An 18,398-nucleotide genomic window follows, 5' to 3' on the forward strand; every position below is an offset into this window, starting at 1 on the left:
CTCAGAGTGAGTCTCAGTGAGTCTAAATGAGTCTCGGAGTGAGTCTCGGAGTGAGTCTCAGTGAGTCTAAATGAGTCTCGGAGTGAGTCTAAGTGAGTCTAAGTGAGCCTCGGAGTGAGTCTAAGTGAGTCTGAGTGAGTCTCGGAGTGAGTTTAAGTGAGTCTCGGAGTGAGTCTAATTGAGTCTCAGAGTGAGTCTAAGTGAGTCTAAGTGAGTCTAATTGAGTTTCGGAGTGAGTCTCAGTGAGTCTAAGTGAGTCTCGGAGTGAGTCTCGGAGTGAGACTCGGAGTGAGTCTAAGTGAGTCTAAGTGAGCCTCGGAGTGAGTCTCAGAGTGAGTCTCAGAGTGAGTCTCAGAGTGAGTCTCAGAGTGAGTCTCAGAGTGAGTCTCAGAGTGAGTCTCAGTGAGTCTAAATGAGTCTCGGAGTGAGTCTCGGAGTGAGTCTCAGTGAGTCTAAATGAGTCTCGGAGTGAGTCTCGGAGTGAGTCTAAGTGAGTCTAAGTGAGCCTCGGAGTGAGTCTAAGTGAGTCTGAGTGAGTCTCGGAGTGAGTTTAAGTGAGTCTCGGAGTGAGTCTAATTGAGTCTCAGAGTGAGTCTAAGTGAGTCTAATTGAGTTTCGGAGTGAGTCTCAGTGAGTCTAAGTGAGTCTCGGAGTGAGTCTCGGAGTGAGACTCGGAGTGAGTCTAAGTGAGTCTAAGTGAGCCTCGGAGTGAGTCTCGGAGTGAGTCTCGGAGTGAGTCTAAGTGAGCCTCGGAGTGAGTCTCGGAGTGAGTCTAAGTGAGTCTAAGTGAGTCTCGGCGTGAGTCTCGGCGTGAGTCTCTGAGTGAGTCTAAGTGAGTCTTGGAGTGAGTCTTGTAGTGAGTTTAAGTGAGTCTCGGAGTGAGTCTAAGTGAGTCTCGGAGTGAGTCTAAGTGAGTCTAAGTGAGTCTAAGTGAGTCTAAGTGAGTCTAAGTGAGTCTCGGAGTGAGTCTCTGAGTGAGTCTCTGAGTGAGTGTCTGAGTGAGTCTAAGTGAGTCTCGGAGTGAGTCTCAGAGTGAGTTTAAGTGAGTCTAAGTGAGTCTCGGAGTGAGTCTAAGTGAGTCTAAGTGAGTCTCCGAGTGAGTCTCGGAGTGAGTCTCGGAGTGAGTCTCGGAGTGAGTCTAAGTGAGTCTAAGTGAGTCTCGGAGTGAGTCTCGGAGTGAGTCTAAGTGAGTCTCGGAGTGAGTCTGAGTCTAAGTGAGTCTTGGAGTGAGTCTCGGAGTGAGTCTTAGTGAGTCTTGGAGTGAGTCTAAGTGACTCTAAGTGAGTCTAAGTGAGTCTAAGTGAGTCTAGGAGTGAGGCTCGCAGTGAGCCTCGCAGTGAGCCTCGCAGTGAGTCTCAGAGTGAGTCTCAGAGTGAGTGTTGGAGTGAGTCTCAGAGTGAGTCGTGGAGTGAGTCTCGGAGTGAGTCGGAGTCCAAGCAGGAGAAGTGACAAAATAAAACGGCGAAACGGGGCAACTTCCGTGGTGGGAAACCCGGCACACACACGAGGAATCGGTGCCCCTGTCCCGTATAAGAAATGGCCCTGCACGGCCAGGGGTGCCAATTCCACATCCCCGTGGCGAGGGAGTGTCGACCCAAGGGGAGGCCCACGACCGGTTCAGATCATTCATCGTCACCGTTGTTGGTGGCCGTGAGCGGGGAAACAAACTCTTCGTAGCCGCAGCATAGCGCTGACCGCTACACTGCCACTCCCCCACCCCCTGCGCACACAGTGGTACACATTTTATCGACCCGCGGAGGCAGGGATGATGGTGATTTGCTTCGTCAATCCCGACCCCCGCTCAGCAGGATTTTGCGAGCTGTCATGGTAACGGATCGCGAGGCTGCCATGGTAACGGGTATTGAGGCTGCCATGGTAACGGGTAGTGAGGCTGCCATGGTAACGGGTAGTGAGGCTGCCATGGTAACGGTAGTGCGGCTGCCATGGTAACTGTAGTGAGGCTGCCATGGTAACGGGTAGTGAGGCTGGCATGGTAACGGGTAGTGAGGCTGCCATGGTAACGGTAGTGAGGCTGCCATGGTAACGGGTAGTGAGGCTGGCATGGTAACGGGTAGTGAGGCTGCCATGGTAACGGGTAGTGAGGCTGCCATGGTAACGGGTAGTGAGGCTGCCATGGTAACGGTAGTGAGGCTGCCATGGTAACGGGTAGTGAGGCTGGCATGGTAACGGGTAGTGAGGCTGCCATGGTAATGGGTAGTGAGGCTGCCATGGTAATGGGTAGTGAAACTGCCATGGTAACGGTAGTGAGGCTGCCATGGTAATGGTAGTGAGGCTGCCATGGTAACGGTAGTCATAATGCCATGGTAACGGTGGTGAGGCTGCCATGGTAACGGTAGTGAGGCTGCCATGGTAACGGTAGTGAGGCTGCCATGGTAACGGTAGTGAGGCTGGCGCTGTAACAAGTGGTGAAGCTGGCGCTGGCACGAGTAGGCGACACAAAGGTGATGCATCCACGACACTACCACTGTGTGCAGTGCGTGTGTGTCCGTTTGTGTGTGTGTGTGTGTGTGCGCGCGTGTGTGTGTGCGTGCGTGTGTGTGTGCGTGTGTGTGTGTGCGCGCGTGTGTGTGTGTGTGCGCGCGTGTGTGTGTGTGTGCGCGCGTGTGTGTGTGTGCGCGTGCATGCGTGTGTGTGTGCGCACGTGTGTGTGTGTGCGTGTACGTGTGTTTGCGCGTGTGTGTGTGCGCGTGCGTGTGTGTTTGCGCGTGTGTGCGTGTGTGTGTTTGCGCGTGTGTGTGTGCGCGTGCGTGTGTGTTTGCGCGTGTGTGTGTGTTTGCGCGTGTGTGCGTGTGTGTGTGCGCGTGTGTGTGCGCGTGCGTGTGTGCGTTGCGTGTGTGTGCGCGCGCGTGTGTGTGTGTGCGTGTGTGCGTGCGTGTGTGCGTGCGTGCGTGTGTGCGCGCGTGCGTGTGTGTGCGTGTGTGTGTGCGCGCGTGTGCGTGTGTGTGCGCGTGTGCGTGTGTTTGCGCGTGTGTGCGCGTGTGTGTGCGCGTGTGTACGCGTGTGTGTGTGTGTGTGTGCGCGTGCGTGTGTGTGTGTGCCTGGGTATTTTTTTAAGTCGTGATTTCGTAGCCTGGCACAAGCGTCGTGGTGACGTCACCGCCACTTAGTGGCGAATAGCGGTTGCTGTTGTTGCCTGGGTATTTTGTACCATCGGACACTCCACCCCCACAACTCCCAATCGGTGATGGGGCAGTTGTGGAGAGAGTGGAGAGTTTCCCATACCTGGGCAGTGTGCTCATGTCCAGCTCCGGTTTAACAGCAGAGGTCTCACTCCGAATCAGTCGAGCGGCAATATCTTTTCATCGGTTGCGTAACGCTGTGTGGAAGCTACCTGGTCTGTCGCGCCGCACTAAGCTTCAGGTCTTCTCGGCCACGGTCATTCCCTCCCTTCTCTACGCTTGCGAAACGTGGACCCCCCTAATGGAACATCTTCGCCGTTTGGAAACATTTAGGCTGGCCTACTTACGATCCATCCTGGGTTTAACCAGGCTGGATTGTGTGAGGAGCTCACAAACCCTCGAAAGATCTGGGCAAGGTCCCATCGGTGAGCTCCTCCGGCAGGCAAGGCTGCGTTGGCTGGGACATGTAGCCCGCATGCCCAGCCACCGCATGCCGTAACAGTTTTTGTTCGTACGCTTCAGTAATTTTGCTGGAGCAGTCAACATCCGATGATGGTTGCTTGTCTTCTTTGGTTCTTTCGGTAAAGTCACGTAGAATGAGAATAAAATAATAAATTGATAAAATAAAATAACACAATAATATTCTCACGACGTTTCGGCCACAACACAAGCGGCCTTCATCAAGTGAAGGGACGAGACTGTCTGGTAGGACAGCGCTGGAGTCCTACCAGACAGTCTCGTCCCTTCACCTGATGAAGGCCGCTTGTGTTGTGGCCGAAACGTCGTGAGAATATTATTGTGTTATTTTATTTTATCAATTTATTATTTTATTCTCATTCTACGTGACTTTACCGAAAGAACCAAAGAAGATGAATCATTGCAGTCACAAAAGCTTTGAATCGAAAAATGGTTGCTTGTGTTGCTTCCGAAACGTAATTTATTTTATTTCATTTTTCACCTAAGTGACTTTACCGAAAAATCAAAGAGTGTGGATCCTTGCAGTCACGAAAAATTCAAATCTAGAAGCTTTTGTTCGGCCGGATCGAGGGGGCTAAACGGGCACGGCATGGGCTAGAGAAGAGATGGAGTGATGTGGTACAGGAGGACGTGGAGCTGAGTGGACTTGCCGGTGACTGGTACCAGCGGTGTCGGCTTCTGTGGAGGAGGCTCGTGAAGGACGCTACTGGGCAGTTGGAGGCAGTCGCCCTCCAACAACAACGGAGGGCGGAGGAGCGACGCTCACAACGAGCGGAGCGCCGGGTGGCTAAAGCACAGCAGGCTGGCACAGTAGGGGACACAGGTGGTGCATCAGCCAGTCATCTCAGTCAGTCGACCCGTGGCACCTGGGTCTGCCCCGTGACCTGCCAGCGGGCGTTTGGCACTTCACTTGGCCTCAAGGTGCACATGTCCTGGCACAAGCGTCGTGGTGACGTCACTGCCACTTAGTGGCGAATGGCGGTTGTTGTTGGTGTGTGCGTGTGTGTGCGTGTGTTTATCTGTGTGTGTGTGCGTGTGTGTGCGTGTGTGTGTGTGTGCGCGTGCGACTCGGCCTCAAATGAGTACCTGGTGCGGTGTTTAAACATCGCCTCTGGGGGAGACAAAGGCGGCCGGGCGTGGTGTCGGCCACCGCCCTCCCCCGGTGCGCTGTGCCGGCCTTCATAGGCGCTCGGCTGACAGCACTTGCCCCAGCGGTCTGTTACAGGCCACAACGGGGGAACCTTTGGCTTTGTGTTATCTGTGCGTGCGTGCGAGCGAGCAGGGGAGAGTCTTCGTGCCGAGCAAACCCAACAAGCCCAAGGCGCACCGCCGTAGGCCCAAGTGGACGCCTCGCAAGATCCTCACCGTGGTGGCGGTGGTCTCCCTCATCCTGCTGGTGGTGACTGGCATCATCGCGGCCATCTGGTACTTCGGCTGTGAGTCGTCACCACCGCCCCCTCCCCCCACCGGCGTGTGTGCATCTCCCGCCCGATGATTCCCCCCTTGCCCCGTGTCGCTGTGCGTGTCTGTGTCTGTCTCCGTGTCCATGTGGTTCTATGCGTGTCCCCTCCCTCCCCTCCCCTACCCCCTCTCCCTCCCCTCCTCTCCCCTACCCCCTCTCCCTCCCCTCCCCTGCCCTCCCTCCCCATCGGCTTCTCACCAAGATCCACTCAGACTCAAGTTAGTGAGTGAGACGTTAGCTACCTGGCCCTGGTGTGCAGGAGGTCGTGGGTTGAATCCCAACCCCTCTGACACCTGCTCGATATTTGGAGTTTTCGTGCGTGTCTCTCTCTCTCTCTCCCTCTCTTTTTATCGCGATCAGAGGAAACAAGAAGATGCTCTGTGTAGTCGGCACTATGCTCCGTTCATCATTTCGTTTTTGTTATGCTTTGCTTTATGTAAACCCCCTCCCCCCTTTTAAATGAAAGACCCAACAAAATATTTTTTTCTGCTCTCCTTACCCCCTTCCCTCTCTCTCTACCCCCCTCTCTGCCTCTCCTCTCTCTCTACCCCCCTCTCTGCCCCCCCCCCCCTCTCTCTGCCCCCTCTCTTCCTACTCCATTTCACTCTCGCTCACTCTCTCGCTCTCTCTCTCTTTATATATAACTACGACAAGTGCTGCACCTGCACGCAGCCCTTCCCACAGTCAAACGGCCTCCGACGGGTAGCTTATCCCTCTCTCTCTCTCCCCCTCCTTCTCTCCCTCCCTCTCTCCCTCTCTCCCTCTCTCTCTCTCCCTCCCCGTGGACTTTTCTCTGGGCCCTCCGGTATTTTCCCCTCCTCAGTTAGAATCGACATCAGCAGCGCGTTGAGAGTTATTTGGCCGCTGCTGTGAATTTGCACGCGGCGGCGGCGACGACGACGACGAAGCCCACTTGGCGTTGAGCTATCATTCAGCTTGGCCAGGGTCGCTACGTAGGGGCGGGCTTGGGGGTCTGGGGGGGGGGGGGGTAGTGGTGGTGGGCCTTACCCGGTAGTGGCAAAAAATAGTTGAGTCGTTAAGACTCAACTAAGGCTGGGGTGGGGGCCCATGGGGGGGTGGGGGGCCCATGGCACTCTCCTCCAAGCTCGCACGCTCGCTCGCTTCGTTCTTATGTCCGTGGGTCTCTATGTGAGTCTATGGGTCTCTATGTGAGTCTATGGGTCTCTATGTGAGTCTATCTGTGGGTCTCTATGTGAGTCTATCTGTGGGTCTCTATGCGAGTCTATGGGTCTCTATGTGAGTCTATGGGTCTCTATGTGAGTCTATCTGTGGGTCTCTATGTGAGTCTATCTGTGGGTCTCTATGTGAGTCTATCTGTGGGTCTCTATGTGAGTCTATCAATGGGTCTCTATGCGAGTCTATCTGTGGGTCCCTATGTGAGTCTATCTGTGGGTCTCTATGTGAGTCTATCTATGGGTCTCTATGTGAGTCTATCTGTGGGTCCCTATGTGAGTCTATCTGTGGGTCTCTATGTGAGTCTCTCTGTGGGTCTCTATGTGAGTCTCTCTGTGGGTCTCTATGTGAGTCTATCTGTGGGTCTCTATGTGAGTCTATCTGTGGGTCTCTATGTGAGTCTATCTGTGGGTCTCTAAGTCTATCTGTGGGTCTCTTTGTGAGTCTATCTGTGGGTCTCTATATGAGTCTACCTGTGGATCTCTATGTGAGTCTATCTGTGTGTCTCTATGCGAGTCTATCTGTGGGTTTCTATGTGAGTCTATCTATGGGTCTCTATGTGAGTCTATCTATGGGTCTCTATGTGAGTCTATCTGTGGGTCTCTTTGTGAGTCTCCAGTGAGGGAAAAAAAGTATTTGATCCCCTGCTGATTTTGTACGTTTGCCCACTGACAAAGAAATGATCAGTCTATAATTTTAATGGTGGGTTTATTTGAACAGTGAGAGATAGAATAACAACAACAAAATCCAGAAAAACGCATGTCAAAATCTAATAAATTGATTTGCATTTTAACGAGGGAAATACGTATCTGACCCCTCTGCAAAACATGACTTAATACTTGGTGGCAAAACCTTTGTTGGCAATCACAGAGATCAGACGTTTCTTGTAGTTGGCCACCAGGTTTGCACACATTTCAGGAGGGATTTTGTCCTACTCCTCTTTGCAGATCTTCTCCAAGTCAATAAGGTTTCGAGACTGACGTTTGGCAACTCGAACCTTCAGCTCCCTCTACAGATTTTCTATGGGATTAAGGTCTGGAGACTGGCTAGGCCACTCCAGGACCTTAATGTGCTTCTTCTTGAGCCACTCCTTTGTTGCCTTGGCCGTGTGTTTTGGGTCATTGTCATGGTGGAATACCCATCCACGACTCATTTTCAATGCCCTGGCTGAGGGAAGGAGGTTCTCACCCAAGATTTGACGGTACATGGCCCCGTCCATCGTCCATTTGATGCGGTGAAGTTGTCCTGTCCCCTTAGCAGAAAAACACCCCCAAAGAATAATGTTTCCACCTCCATGTTTGACGGTGGGGATGGTGTTCTTGGGGTCATAGGCAGCATTCCTCCTCCTCCAAACACGGCGAGTTGAGTTGATGCCAAAGAGCTCCATTTTGGTCTCATCTGACCACAACACTTTCACCCAGTTGTCCTCTGAATCATTCAGATGTTAATTGGCAAACTTCAGACGGACATGTATATGTGCTTTCTTGAGCAGGGGGACCTTGCGGGCACTGCAGAATTTCAGTCCCTCATGGCGTAGTGTGTTTCCAATTGTTTTCTTGGTGACTATGGTCCCAGCTGCCTTGAGATCATTGACAAGATCCTCCCGTGTAGCTCTGGGCTGATTCCTCACCGTTCTCATGATCATTGCATCTCCACGAGGTGAGATCTTGCATGGAGCCCCAGGCTGAGGGAGATTGACAGTTTTTTTGTGTTTCTTCCATTTGCGAATAATCGCACCAACTGTTGTCACCTTCTCACCAAGCTGCTTGGCAATGGTCTTGTAGCCCATTCCAGCCTTGTGTAGGTCTACAATCTTGTCCCTGACATCCTTGGAGAGCTCTTTGGTCTTGGCCATGGTGGAGAGTTTGGAATCTGATTGATTGCTTCTGTGGACAGGTGTCTTTTATACAGGTAACAAGCTGAGATTAGGAGCACTCCCTTTAAGAGTGTGCTCCTAATCTCAGCTCATTACCTGTATAAAAGACACCTGGGAGCCAGAAATCTTTCTGATTGAGAGGGGGTCAAATACTTATTTCCACTCATTAAAATGCAAATCAATTTATAACATTTTTGACATACGTTTTTCTGGATTTTTTTGTTGTAATTCTGTCTCTCACTGTTCAAATAAAGCTACCATTAAAATTATAGACTGATCATTTCTTTGTCAGTGGGCAAACATACAAATCAGCAGGGGATCAAATACTTTTTTCCCTCACTTTACGTGAGTATGGGTCTCTACGTGAGTATGGGTCTCTTCGTGAACGAGTTTATGTGGTGCTCTGTGAATCTAGCTGTGGGTCTCTACGTGAGTGTGGGTCTCTACGTGAGTGTGGGTCTCTGTGAAGCTCGCTATCGGTCTCTACGTGAGTATGGGTCTCTACGTGAGTGTGGGTCTCTACGTGAGTGTGGGTCTCTACGTGAGTATTGGTCTCTACGTGAGTGTGGGTCTCTACGTGAGTATGGGTCTCTGTGAAGCTAGCTATGGGTCTCTACGTGAGTGTGGGTCTCTACGTGAGTGTGGGTCTCTACGTGAGTGTGGGTCTCTACGTGAGTGTGGGTCTCTACGTGAGTATGGGTCTCTGTGAAGCTAGCTATGGGTCTCTACGTGAGTGTGGGTCTCTACGTGAGTATGGGTCTCTGTGAAGCTAGCTATGGGTCTCTACGTGAGTCTGGGTCCCTACGTGAGTATGGGTCTCTGTGAAGCTAGCAATGGGTCTCTACGTGAGTGTGGGTCTCTACATGAGTGGGTCTCTACGTGAGTATGGGTCTCTGTGAAGCTAGCTTTGGGTCTCTACGTGAGTGTGAGTCTCTACGTGAGTATGGGTCTCTGTGAAGCTAGCTATGGGTCTCTACGCGAGTGTGGGTCTCTACGTGAGTGTGGGTCTCTGTGAAGCTAGCTATGGGTCTCTACGTGAGTGTGGGTCTCTACGTGAGTATGGGTCTCTGTGAAGCTAGCTATGGGTCTCTACGTGAGTGTGGGTCTCTACGTAAGTGTGGGTCTCTACGTGAGTGTGGGTCTCTACGTGAGTGTGGGTCTTTACATGAGTGTGGGTCTCTATGTGAATATGGGTCTGTGTGAAGCTAGCTATGGGTCTCTACGTGAGTATGGGTCTCTACGTGAGTGTGGGTCTCTACGTGAGTGTGGGTCTCTACGTGAGTGTGGGTCTCTACGTGAGTATGGGTCTCTACGTGAGCGAGTCTACACAGGTCTCGGTGTCTCTCTCTCTGCGCACGTGTGCAGTCTATGTGCAGGAGGTGCAGGATAAGGCGACCACGGATTACCGTGGCTCGCTTGATGAGAAGGTTGCCCGCGTCTACACGGGCTCCGTGCACGTCAAGGACATGGAATTTTCGTCCGACCTGGAGGACATGAACTCTCCCGCAGCGCAGAGACTGGCTGCCACGGTCAGCGATGAGGTGAGGAAAGGAGGGTGGGGGCGGCAGGGGTTTGGGTGACGAGGTGAGGGAAGGAGGGTGGGGGCGGCAGGGGTTTGGGTGATGAGGTGAGGGAGGGGGTGAGTGAGGGTTGGGGTGACGAGGTGAGGGAGGGGGGGGTGAGAGAGGGTTGGGGTGAAGAGGTGAGGGAGGGGGGGTGAGAGAGGGTTGGGGTGACGAGGTGAGGGAGGCAGGGGGTGAGTGAGGGTTGGGGTGACGACGTGAAGGAGGGGGTGGTGAGAGTGAGGGTTTGGGTGACGAGGTGAGGGAGGGGGCGGGTGAGAGAGGGTTTGGGGCGACGAGGTGAGGGAGGGGGTGAGTGAGGGTTGGGGTGACGAGGTGAGGGAGGGAGGGGGTGAGAGAGGGTTGGGGTGACGAGGTGAAGGAGGGGAGGGGGTGAGTGAGTGTTGGGGTGACGAGGTGAGGGAGGGGGGGTGAGAGAGGGTTGGGGTGACGAGGTGAGGGAGGGGGGTGGTGAGAGAGGGTTGGGGTGACGAGGTGAAGGAGGGGAGGGGGTGAGTGAGGGTTGGGGTGACGAGGTGAGGGAGGGAGGGGGTGAGTGAGGGTTGGGGTGACGAGGTGAGGGAGGGGAGGGGCTGAGAGAGGGTTGGGGTGACGAGGTGAGGGAGGGGAGGGGCTGAGAGAGGGTTGGGGTGACGAGGTGAGTTGTTGGTGTGGTGAAGCCCCCGTGAGAGTGGGGGAGGGGTTGAGGTGGGCGAGGGTTGAGGTGGGATGTTGAGTGTGGGTGATGAGGTGAGTTGATGAGGTGAGGCCAGTGAGGGGGTGGGGCAGAGGGGCTGAGATGAGAGCGATGAGGTGAGACTTGTGAGGTGATGAGGTGAGGTGATGAGGTGAGTAGGTGAGTTGAAACATGATGGCGATGAGGTGAGGCATTGAGAGGGGGCGAGAGAGGTGAGGTGAGACTCGGGTGGGTGAGGTGACGAGGTGAGTTGTGGTGAGGTTTGTGATGAGCGGTGAGGGGTGAAGAGGGGAGAAGTGATGGTGAGGTGATTAGGTGAGTTAAGGGGGTGAGGAGTGTGGGTGAGAGGTGAGGGGTGTGTGGTGAGGGGTGTGTGGTGAGGGGTGTGGGTGAGGGGTGTGTGGTGTGGGTGAGGGGTGTGTGGTGAGGGGTGTGTGGTGTGGGTGAGGGGTGTGTGGTGTGGGTGAGGGGTGTGTGGTGAGGGGTGTGTGGTGAGGGGGGGGGGGGGTGTGGGGAGCGATAGTGTAGCGGTTAGCGCGCTGCGCTATGAACCTGGCGACCCGGGTTCGATTCCCGCTCACGGCCAACACCAGTGACGATTATCTGAACCGGTCCCGGGCCTCCCCTAGGTCGACTCAGCCTCAAATGAGTACCTGGTGCGGTGTGTAAACATTGCCACTAGGGAGACAAAGGCGGTCGGGCGTGGTGCTGGCCACCCACCCCCTCGTGTACCGTTCCGGCCTTCATAGGTGCTCGCTAACAGCACTTGCCCCTACAGTCTGTTAAGGCTATATGGGGGATCTTTGTCTTTATCTTTGTGGTGAGGGGTGTGTGGTGAGGGGTGTGTGGTGAGGGGTGTGTGGTGAGGGGTGAGGGGTGTGGTTGAGAGGTGAGGGGTGAGGGGTGAGGGGTGTGGGTGAGGGGTGTGGGTGAGGGGTGTGGGTGAGGGGTGTGGGGTGAGGGGTGTGTGGTGAGAGGTGTGGGGTGAGGGGTGAGGGGTGAGGGGTGTGGGGTGAGGGGTGAGGGGTGAGAGGTGAGGGGTGTGGGGTGAGGGGTGGGGGGTGTGGTTGAGGCTCATTTGGGGAGATTTAAGGAACTCACCCCCCCCCCCCATCCTGTCAACCGGTGACGTTACGTGGACGTTGCGTGGACGTTGTGTGGTGACGTGTGGACGTTGAGTGGACGTTGTGTGGACGTTACGTGGGCGTGGCGTGGACGTTGCGTGGACGTTGCGTGGACGTTGCGTGGACGTTGTGTGAACGTTGCGTGGACGTTGCGTGGACGTTGTGTGGTGACGTGTGGGCGTAGCGTGGACGTTGTGTGGACGTTACGTGGGCGTAGCGTGGACGTTGCGTGGACGTTGCGTGGACGTTGTGTGGAAGCGCCTTCCGTCAGTCGACCTTGTGGTGGCGTGCGTAGGTCAAGGAGGCGTTCACCAAGTCAACCGTCCTCGCCTCCTACTACAACACATCCCAGGTCGTGGGCTTCAGGTAACATCACTCCACTCCCTCCCTCCCTCCACTCCCTCCACTCCCTCCCTCCCTCCACTCCCCTCCCTCCCTCCACTCCCCTCCCTCCCTCCACTCCCCTCCCTCCCTCCACTCCCCTCCCTCCCTCCACTCCCTCCACTCCCTCCACTCCCTCCACTCCACTCCCTCCACTCCCCTCCACTCCCTCCACTCCCCTCCCCCTCCCCTCCCTCCACTCCCCTCCCTCCACTCCCTCCACTCCCTCCCTCCACTCCCTCCCCTCCCTCCACTCCCTCCACTCCCTCCCCTCCCTCCCTCCACTCCCCTCCCTCCACTCCCCTCCCTCCACTCCCCTCCCTCCACTCCCCTCCCTCCACTCCCCTCCCTCCACTCCCTCCACTCCCTCACTCCTTCCACTCCCCTCCCTCCCTCCACTCCCCTCCCTCCACTCCCTCCCTCCACTCCCTCTATTCCCTCCACTCCCCTCCCTCCCTCCACTCCCTCCACTCCCTCCACTCCCTGCCTCCACTCCATCCCCTCCCTCCACTTCCTCACTCCTTCCACTCCCTCCACTCTCTCCCCTCCACTCCCTCCCTCCCCTCCCTCCACTCCCTCCCTCCCTCCCCTCCCTCCACTCCCTCCCCTCCACTCCCTCCCTCCACTCCTTCCACTCCCTCCACTCCCTCCACTCCCTCCACTCCCTCCACTCCCTCCACTCCCTCCACTCCGTCCACTCCCTCCACTCCGTCCACTCCCTCCACTCCCTCCCCTCCCTCCACTCCCTCCCCTCCCTCCACTCCCTCCACTCCCTCCACTCCCTCCCTCCACTCCCCTCCCTCCACTCCCTCCCTCCACTCCCTCCACTCCCTCCACTCCCTGCCTCCCTGGGTGAGCTCCCCTCACCCAGCGTTCATATCCCACAGTGACCCTCACAGACAGCCGTAGACTCCCACAGAGACATGTAGACTCACACAGAGACCCGTAGACTCCCACAGAGACCCGTAGACTCACACAGAGACCCGTAGACTCACACAGAGACCCGTAGACTCACACAGAGACCCGTAGACTCACACAGAGACCCGTAAACTCCCACAGAGACCCGTAGACTCCCACAGAGACCCGTAGACCCACACAGAGACCCGTAGACTCGCGTAGAGATGCTCACACAGAGACCCGTAGCCTCACACAGAGACCCGTAGACTCCCACAGAGACCCGTAGACTCCCACAGAGACCTGTAGACTCCCACAGAGACCCGTAGACCCACACAGAGACCCGTAGACTCCCACAGAGACCCGTAGACTCACACAGAGACCCGTAGACTCGCACAGAGACCCGTAGACTCACACAGAGACCCGTAGACTCGCGTAGAGATGCTCACACAGAGACCCGTAGACTCACACACAGACCCGTAGACTCCCACAGAGACCCGTAGACTCCCACAGAGACCCGTAGACCCACACAGAGACCTGTAGACTCACACAGAGACCTGTAAACTCCCACAGAGACCCATAGCCTCACACAGAGACCCGTAGACTCCCACAGAGACCCGTAGACTCGCGTAGAGATGCTCACACAGAGACCCGTAGCCTTACACAGAGACCCGTAGACTCCCACAGAGACCCTTAGACTCACACAGAGACCTTTGTGTTTGTCTGCAGCGAGGGCAGCGTCAAGGCCTACTACCTCATCCGCTTCACCATCCCGGAGAAGGAGGAGGCGGTGCTGAGCTCCGTGGTGTCGGAGGAGGTGGTGAAGGGGGTGCTGAGGCAGCGGCTCGGCTTGTCACGCATGCAGCCCGGGCAGGGGCAGATCGACGTCGCCTCGCTCACCGTCTTCCGTAGGTCGCGGTCACGGCCGTGGTCGTGGTGACGGTGACGGTGACTCACCCCCCCATCCTGGTGACGGTGACGGTCTTGGTGACGGTGACAGTGAGGGTCTTGGTGACAGTGACGGTCTCGGTGAGGGTCTCGGTGAGGGTCTCGGTGAGGGTCTCGGTGAGGGTCACGGTGACAGTGAGGGTCTTCTGTGAGGGTCATGGTGACGGTCTTGGTGACGGTGACGGTGAGGGTCTCGGTGAGGGTCTCGGTGAGGGTCTCGGTGACGGTGACGGTCTCGGTGATGGTCTCGGTGACGGTCTCAGTGACTGTCACGGTCACTGTCACTGTCACGGTGACTGTCACCGTGACGGTAACGGTGACGTTGCGGTGACGTTGCGGTGACGTTGCGGTGACGTGAAGGCAACGGTGAAGCTGCACCACGGCCACCCGAGTTCGATTCCCCCTCATGGCTGCCAACTCCAAGGCGACGTTCAGCCGAATGTGTCCCGGGCCTCCCCTGGGTCGACTCGGCCTCAAGTGAGCACCCGGCGCGTTGTGCGGTCAACATCGCCACCGGGGGAGACAAAGGCGGCCGGGTGTGGTGCCGGCCACCCACCCACCCTGTCGTGTGCCGTTCCGGCTTTCCTCGGTGCTGCTCCTTGCTTGCGGCACCTGCCCACAATCGGCGTTCATCTTTGTGTGTGTCTGTGTGTGTGTGTCTGTGTGTGTGTCTGTGTGTGTGTGTCTGTCTGTGTGTGTCTGTGTGTCTGTGTGTGTCTGTGTGTGTGTGTGTCTGTGTGTGTGTCTGTGTGTCTGTGTGTGTGTGTCTGTGTGTGTGTCTGTGTGTCTGTGTGTGTGTGTGTCTATGTGTGTCTGTGTGTCTGTGTGTGTGTGTCTGTGTGTGTGTGTGTGTCTGTGTGTGTGTCTGTGTTCGCGTGTGTGTGTCTGTGTGTGTCTGTGTCCGCGTGTGTGTGTGTGTCTGTGTGTGTGTGTCTGTGTGTCTGTGTCCGTCCGTGTCTCCTTACAGCCGCCAACCCCATCAACGTCGTCCCCTTCAACTCGCGTGAGTATGGAAGGTGGGGGGGGTGGCTGTGTGGGGAGCGGTCGTGTAGTGGTTAGCGCTATGAACCCGTGTTGGTGGGGATGTGGGCGGGGGTGTGGGCGGGGGTGTGGCTGGGGGCGGGGGTGTGGCTGGGGTGGGGGTGTGGCTGGGGGTCTGGCTGGGGGTGTGGGTGGGGGTGTGGCTGGGGGTACGGGTGATGGTGTGGGTGGGTGTGGGGTGGGGGTGGGTATGGGTGGTGGGTGTGGGTGGTGGGTGTGGGTGGTGGGTGTGGGTGGTTGTGAGTGGTTGGTCTATGCGAGTGGCTATGGGTGGTTATGACTATGGTTGTGCGTAGACCCCCAGGTAGACCCCCAGGTAGACCCCCCTGGCAGACCCCCCTGGTAGACCCCCAGGTAGACCCCCAGGTAGACCCCCTCTTAGACCCTCTCTTAGACCCCCAGGCAGACCCCCAGGCAGACCCCCTGCTAGACCCCCAGGTAGACCCCCAGGCAGACCCCCAGGCAGACCCCCAGGCAGACCCCCAGGCAGACCCCCAGGTAGACCCCCAGGTAGACCCCCAGGTAGACCCCCAGGTAGACCCCCTCTTAGACCCCCAGGCAGACCCCCAGGCAGACCCCAGGCAGACCCCCAGGCAGACCCCCAGGCAGACCCCCTCTTAGACCCCCAGGCAGACCCCAGGCAGACCCCCAGGCAGACCCCCAGGCAGACCCCCAGGCAGACCCCCAGGCAGAGACGAGCACCGTGCGTGACCCCCGCCTTGCCGCGTGCCCCCTCCCCCCCTCCGCCCCCCAGCGTGCTCCTTCCAGCTGCACGCCGTGGGGTCTACGGAGCGCTTCTTCCGCAGCCCCAACTTCGAGAACGGGGAGTACCCCGCCAACTCGCGCTGCCAGTGGCTGCTCCGCGCCGACGCCGGCAAGGTGCTGCAGCTCACCTTCGTCTCCTTCATGGTGGAGGACGACTGCCGGTTCGACGCCGTCACCGTCTACGACTTCCTGAGCCCCGCCGAGAACCGCACGTTGCTGCGGTGAGTGCCGGCGGGTGGACCTGATGGTGACCCTGGTGGTGACCCTGGTGGGTGACCCTGGTGGGTGACCCTGGTGGGTGACCTGGTGGTTGACCTGGTGGGTGGACCTGGTGGGTGACCTGATGGTGACCCTGGTGGGTGGACCTGGTGGGTGACCTGGCGGGTGACCTGGTGGGTGACCTGGTGAGTGAACCTGGTGCGTGGACCTGGTGGGTCACCTGATGGTGACCTGGTGAGTGAACCTGGTGCGTGGACCTGGTGGGTGACCTGGTGGGTGACCCTGGTGGGTGGACCTGGTGGGTGACCTGGTGGGTGAACCTGGCGGGTGACCTGATGGTGACCTGGTGAGTGAACCTGGTGCGTGGACCTGGTGGGTCACCTGATGGTGACCTGGCGGGTGGACCTGGTGGGTGACCTGGTGGGTCACCTGGTGGGTGACCTGGCGGGTGGACCTGGTGGGTGGACCTGGCGGGTGGACCTGGTGGGTGACTCTGGTGGGTGACCTGGTGGGTGAACCTGGTGGGTGACCTGGTGAGTCACCTGATGGTGACCTGGTGGGTGACCTGGTGGGTGACCCTGGTGGGTGACCCTGGTGGGTGAACCTGATGGTGAACCTGGTGGGTGACCCTGGTGGGTGGACCTGGCGGGTGACCTGGCGGGTGACCTGGTGAGTGAACCTGATGGTGAACCTGGTGGGTGACCTGGCGGGTGACCTGGTGGGTGACCTGGTGAGTGAACCTGGTGCGTGGACCTGGTGGGTCACCTGATGGTGACCTGGCGGGTGGACCTGGTGGGTGACCTGGTGGGTCACCTGGTGGGTGACCCTGGTGGATGACCTGGTGGGTGACCTGGCGGGTGAACCTGGTGGGTGACCCTGGTGGGTCACCTGATGGTGACCTGGTGGGTGACCTGGTGGGTGACCCTGGTGGGTGAACCTGGTGGGTGAACCTGATGGTGAACCTGGTGGGTGACCCTGGTGGGTGGACCTGGTGGGTGGACCTGGTGGGTGACCTGGCGGGTGACCTGGCGGGTGACCTGGTGGGTGACCTGGTGAGTGAACCTGGTGCGTGCACCTGGTGGGTCACCTGATGGTGACCTGGTGAGTGAACCTGGTGTGTGGACCTGGTGGGTGACCTGGTGGGTGACCCTGGTGGGTGGACCTGGTGGGTGACCTGGTGGGTGAACCTGGCGGGTGACCTGATGGTGACCTGGTGAGTGAACCTGGTGCGTGGACCTGGTGGGTCACCTGATGGTGACCTGGCGGGTGGACCTGGTGGGTGACCTGATGGGTCACCTGGTGGGTGACCTGGTGGGTGACCTGGTGGGTGACCTGGCAGGTGAACCTGGTGGGTGACCCTGGTGGGTCACCTGATGGTGACCTGGTGGGTGACCTGGTGGGTGACCCTGGTGGGTGAACCTGATGGTGAACCTGGTGGGTGACCCTGGTGGGTGGACCTGGCGGGTGACCTGGTGGGTGAACCTGGCGGGTGACCTGATGGTGACCTCGTGGGTGACCTGGTGGGTGACCTGGCGGGTGGACCTGATGGTGACCTGGTGGGTGAACCTGATGGTGACCTTGTGGGTGAACCTGGTGGGTGACCTGATGGTGACCTGATGGTGACCTGATGGTGACCTGGCGGGTGGACCTGGTGGGTGAACCTGGTGGTGACCCAGCGGTGACCCTGTCTGTGACCTTACCGTGACCCTGTCTCTGACCCTTTCTCTGACCCTGTCTGTGACCTTACGGTGACCCTGTCTGTGACCTTACGGTGACCCAGTCTGTGACCTGACGGTGTTCCTGTTGGTGACGTCACATCGCTGGTGATGTGACGTCGTGTCGCTGGTGAGGTTATGTCGCTGATGATGTCATGTCGCTGAGGCGATGTCGCAGGCGATGTCACCGATGACGTTGGTAACGTCGCCGACGTCACGCCGCAGGTGACGTCACGGCAACGCGACGTCGCCGGTGATGTCGCCGGTGACGTCACGTCTCAGGTGACGTGACATCAGCGACGTCGCCGGTGATGTCGTGTCGCTGACGTCACGTCGCAGGTGACGTGACATCAGCGACGTCGCCGATGATGTCGTGTCGCGGACGTCACGTCGCAGGTGACGTGACGTCAGCGACGTCGCCGATGATGTCGTGTCGCTGACGTCACGTCGCAGGTGACGTGACATCAGCGACGTCGCCGATGATGCCACGTCGCTCAAGCCGTCGGTGACGACGCCGATCGCGAATTCCCCCCCCCCTCATCGCCGCCCCCCCCCCCTCATCGCCGCCCCCCCCCCACCGCAGGAAGTGCGGCGTGGCCCCCGTGGCGTTCAGCCTGCTGTCGTCGGGGAACGTGATGCTCGTCACCTTCACGTCCAACGACGTCCAGAACGAGCCCGGGTTCAACGCCAAGTTCCTGCAGATCGACAAACCCGGTAAAGGGGGAGGGGGGGGGAGGGGGAGAAGATGGAGGAAGGAGGAGGGGGGGGAGGAGAGGGAACCACAGCAGTTTGCTGGCCCGGGTGTCTTGTCACCTCGCGGGGGGCTGGGGGGGGTGGGGGGGGTGGTGGGAGTGTTGGGGGCAACTGCCGCTGGAGTTGCCACCCCCCCCCCCCGTCGCGTCA

General features: G+C 57.9%; 1 protein-coding gene across 1 annotated transcript in view; it reads left to right on the plus strand.

The window, feature by feature from the left end:
* LOC116955923 (ST14 transmembrane serine protease matriptase) overlaps window positions 1–18,398 on the plus strand; it is an 88,673-nt gene that overhangs the window by 43,625 nt on the left and 26,650 nt on the right. Inside the window, 7 exon segments of the mRNA XM_076053761.1 lie at window positions 4,900–5,053; window positions 9,515–9,690; window positions 11,828–11,898; window positions 13,537–13,715; window positions 14,723–14,758; window positions 15,551–15,782; window positions 18,079–18,209. Of these exon segments, the coding sequence (XP_075909876.1) occupies window positions 4,900–5,053; window positions 9,515–9,690; window positions 11,828–11,898; window positions 13,537–13,715; window positions 14,723–14,758; window positions 15,551–15,782; window positions 18,079–18,209 (979 nt within the window).

This window comes from Petromyzon marinus, chromosome 62 (genome assembly GCF_048934315.1).
Source record: "Petromyzon marinus isolate PM22_M1 ecotype Great Lakes invasive population chromosome 62, UKy_Petmar_22M1.pri1.0, whole genome shotgun sequence".
In the NCBI taxonomy this organism is placed as follows: domain Eukaryota; kingdom Metazoa; phylum Chordata; class Hyperoartia; order Petromyzontiformes; family Petromyzontidae; genus Petromyzon; species Petromyzon marinus.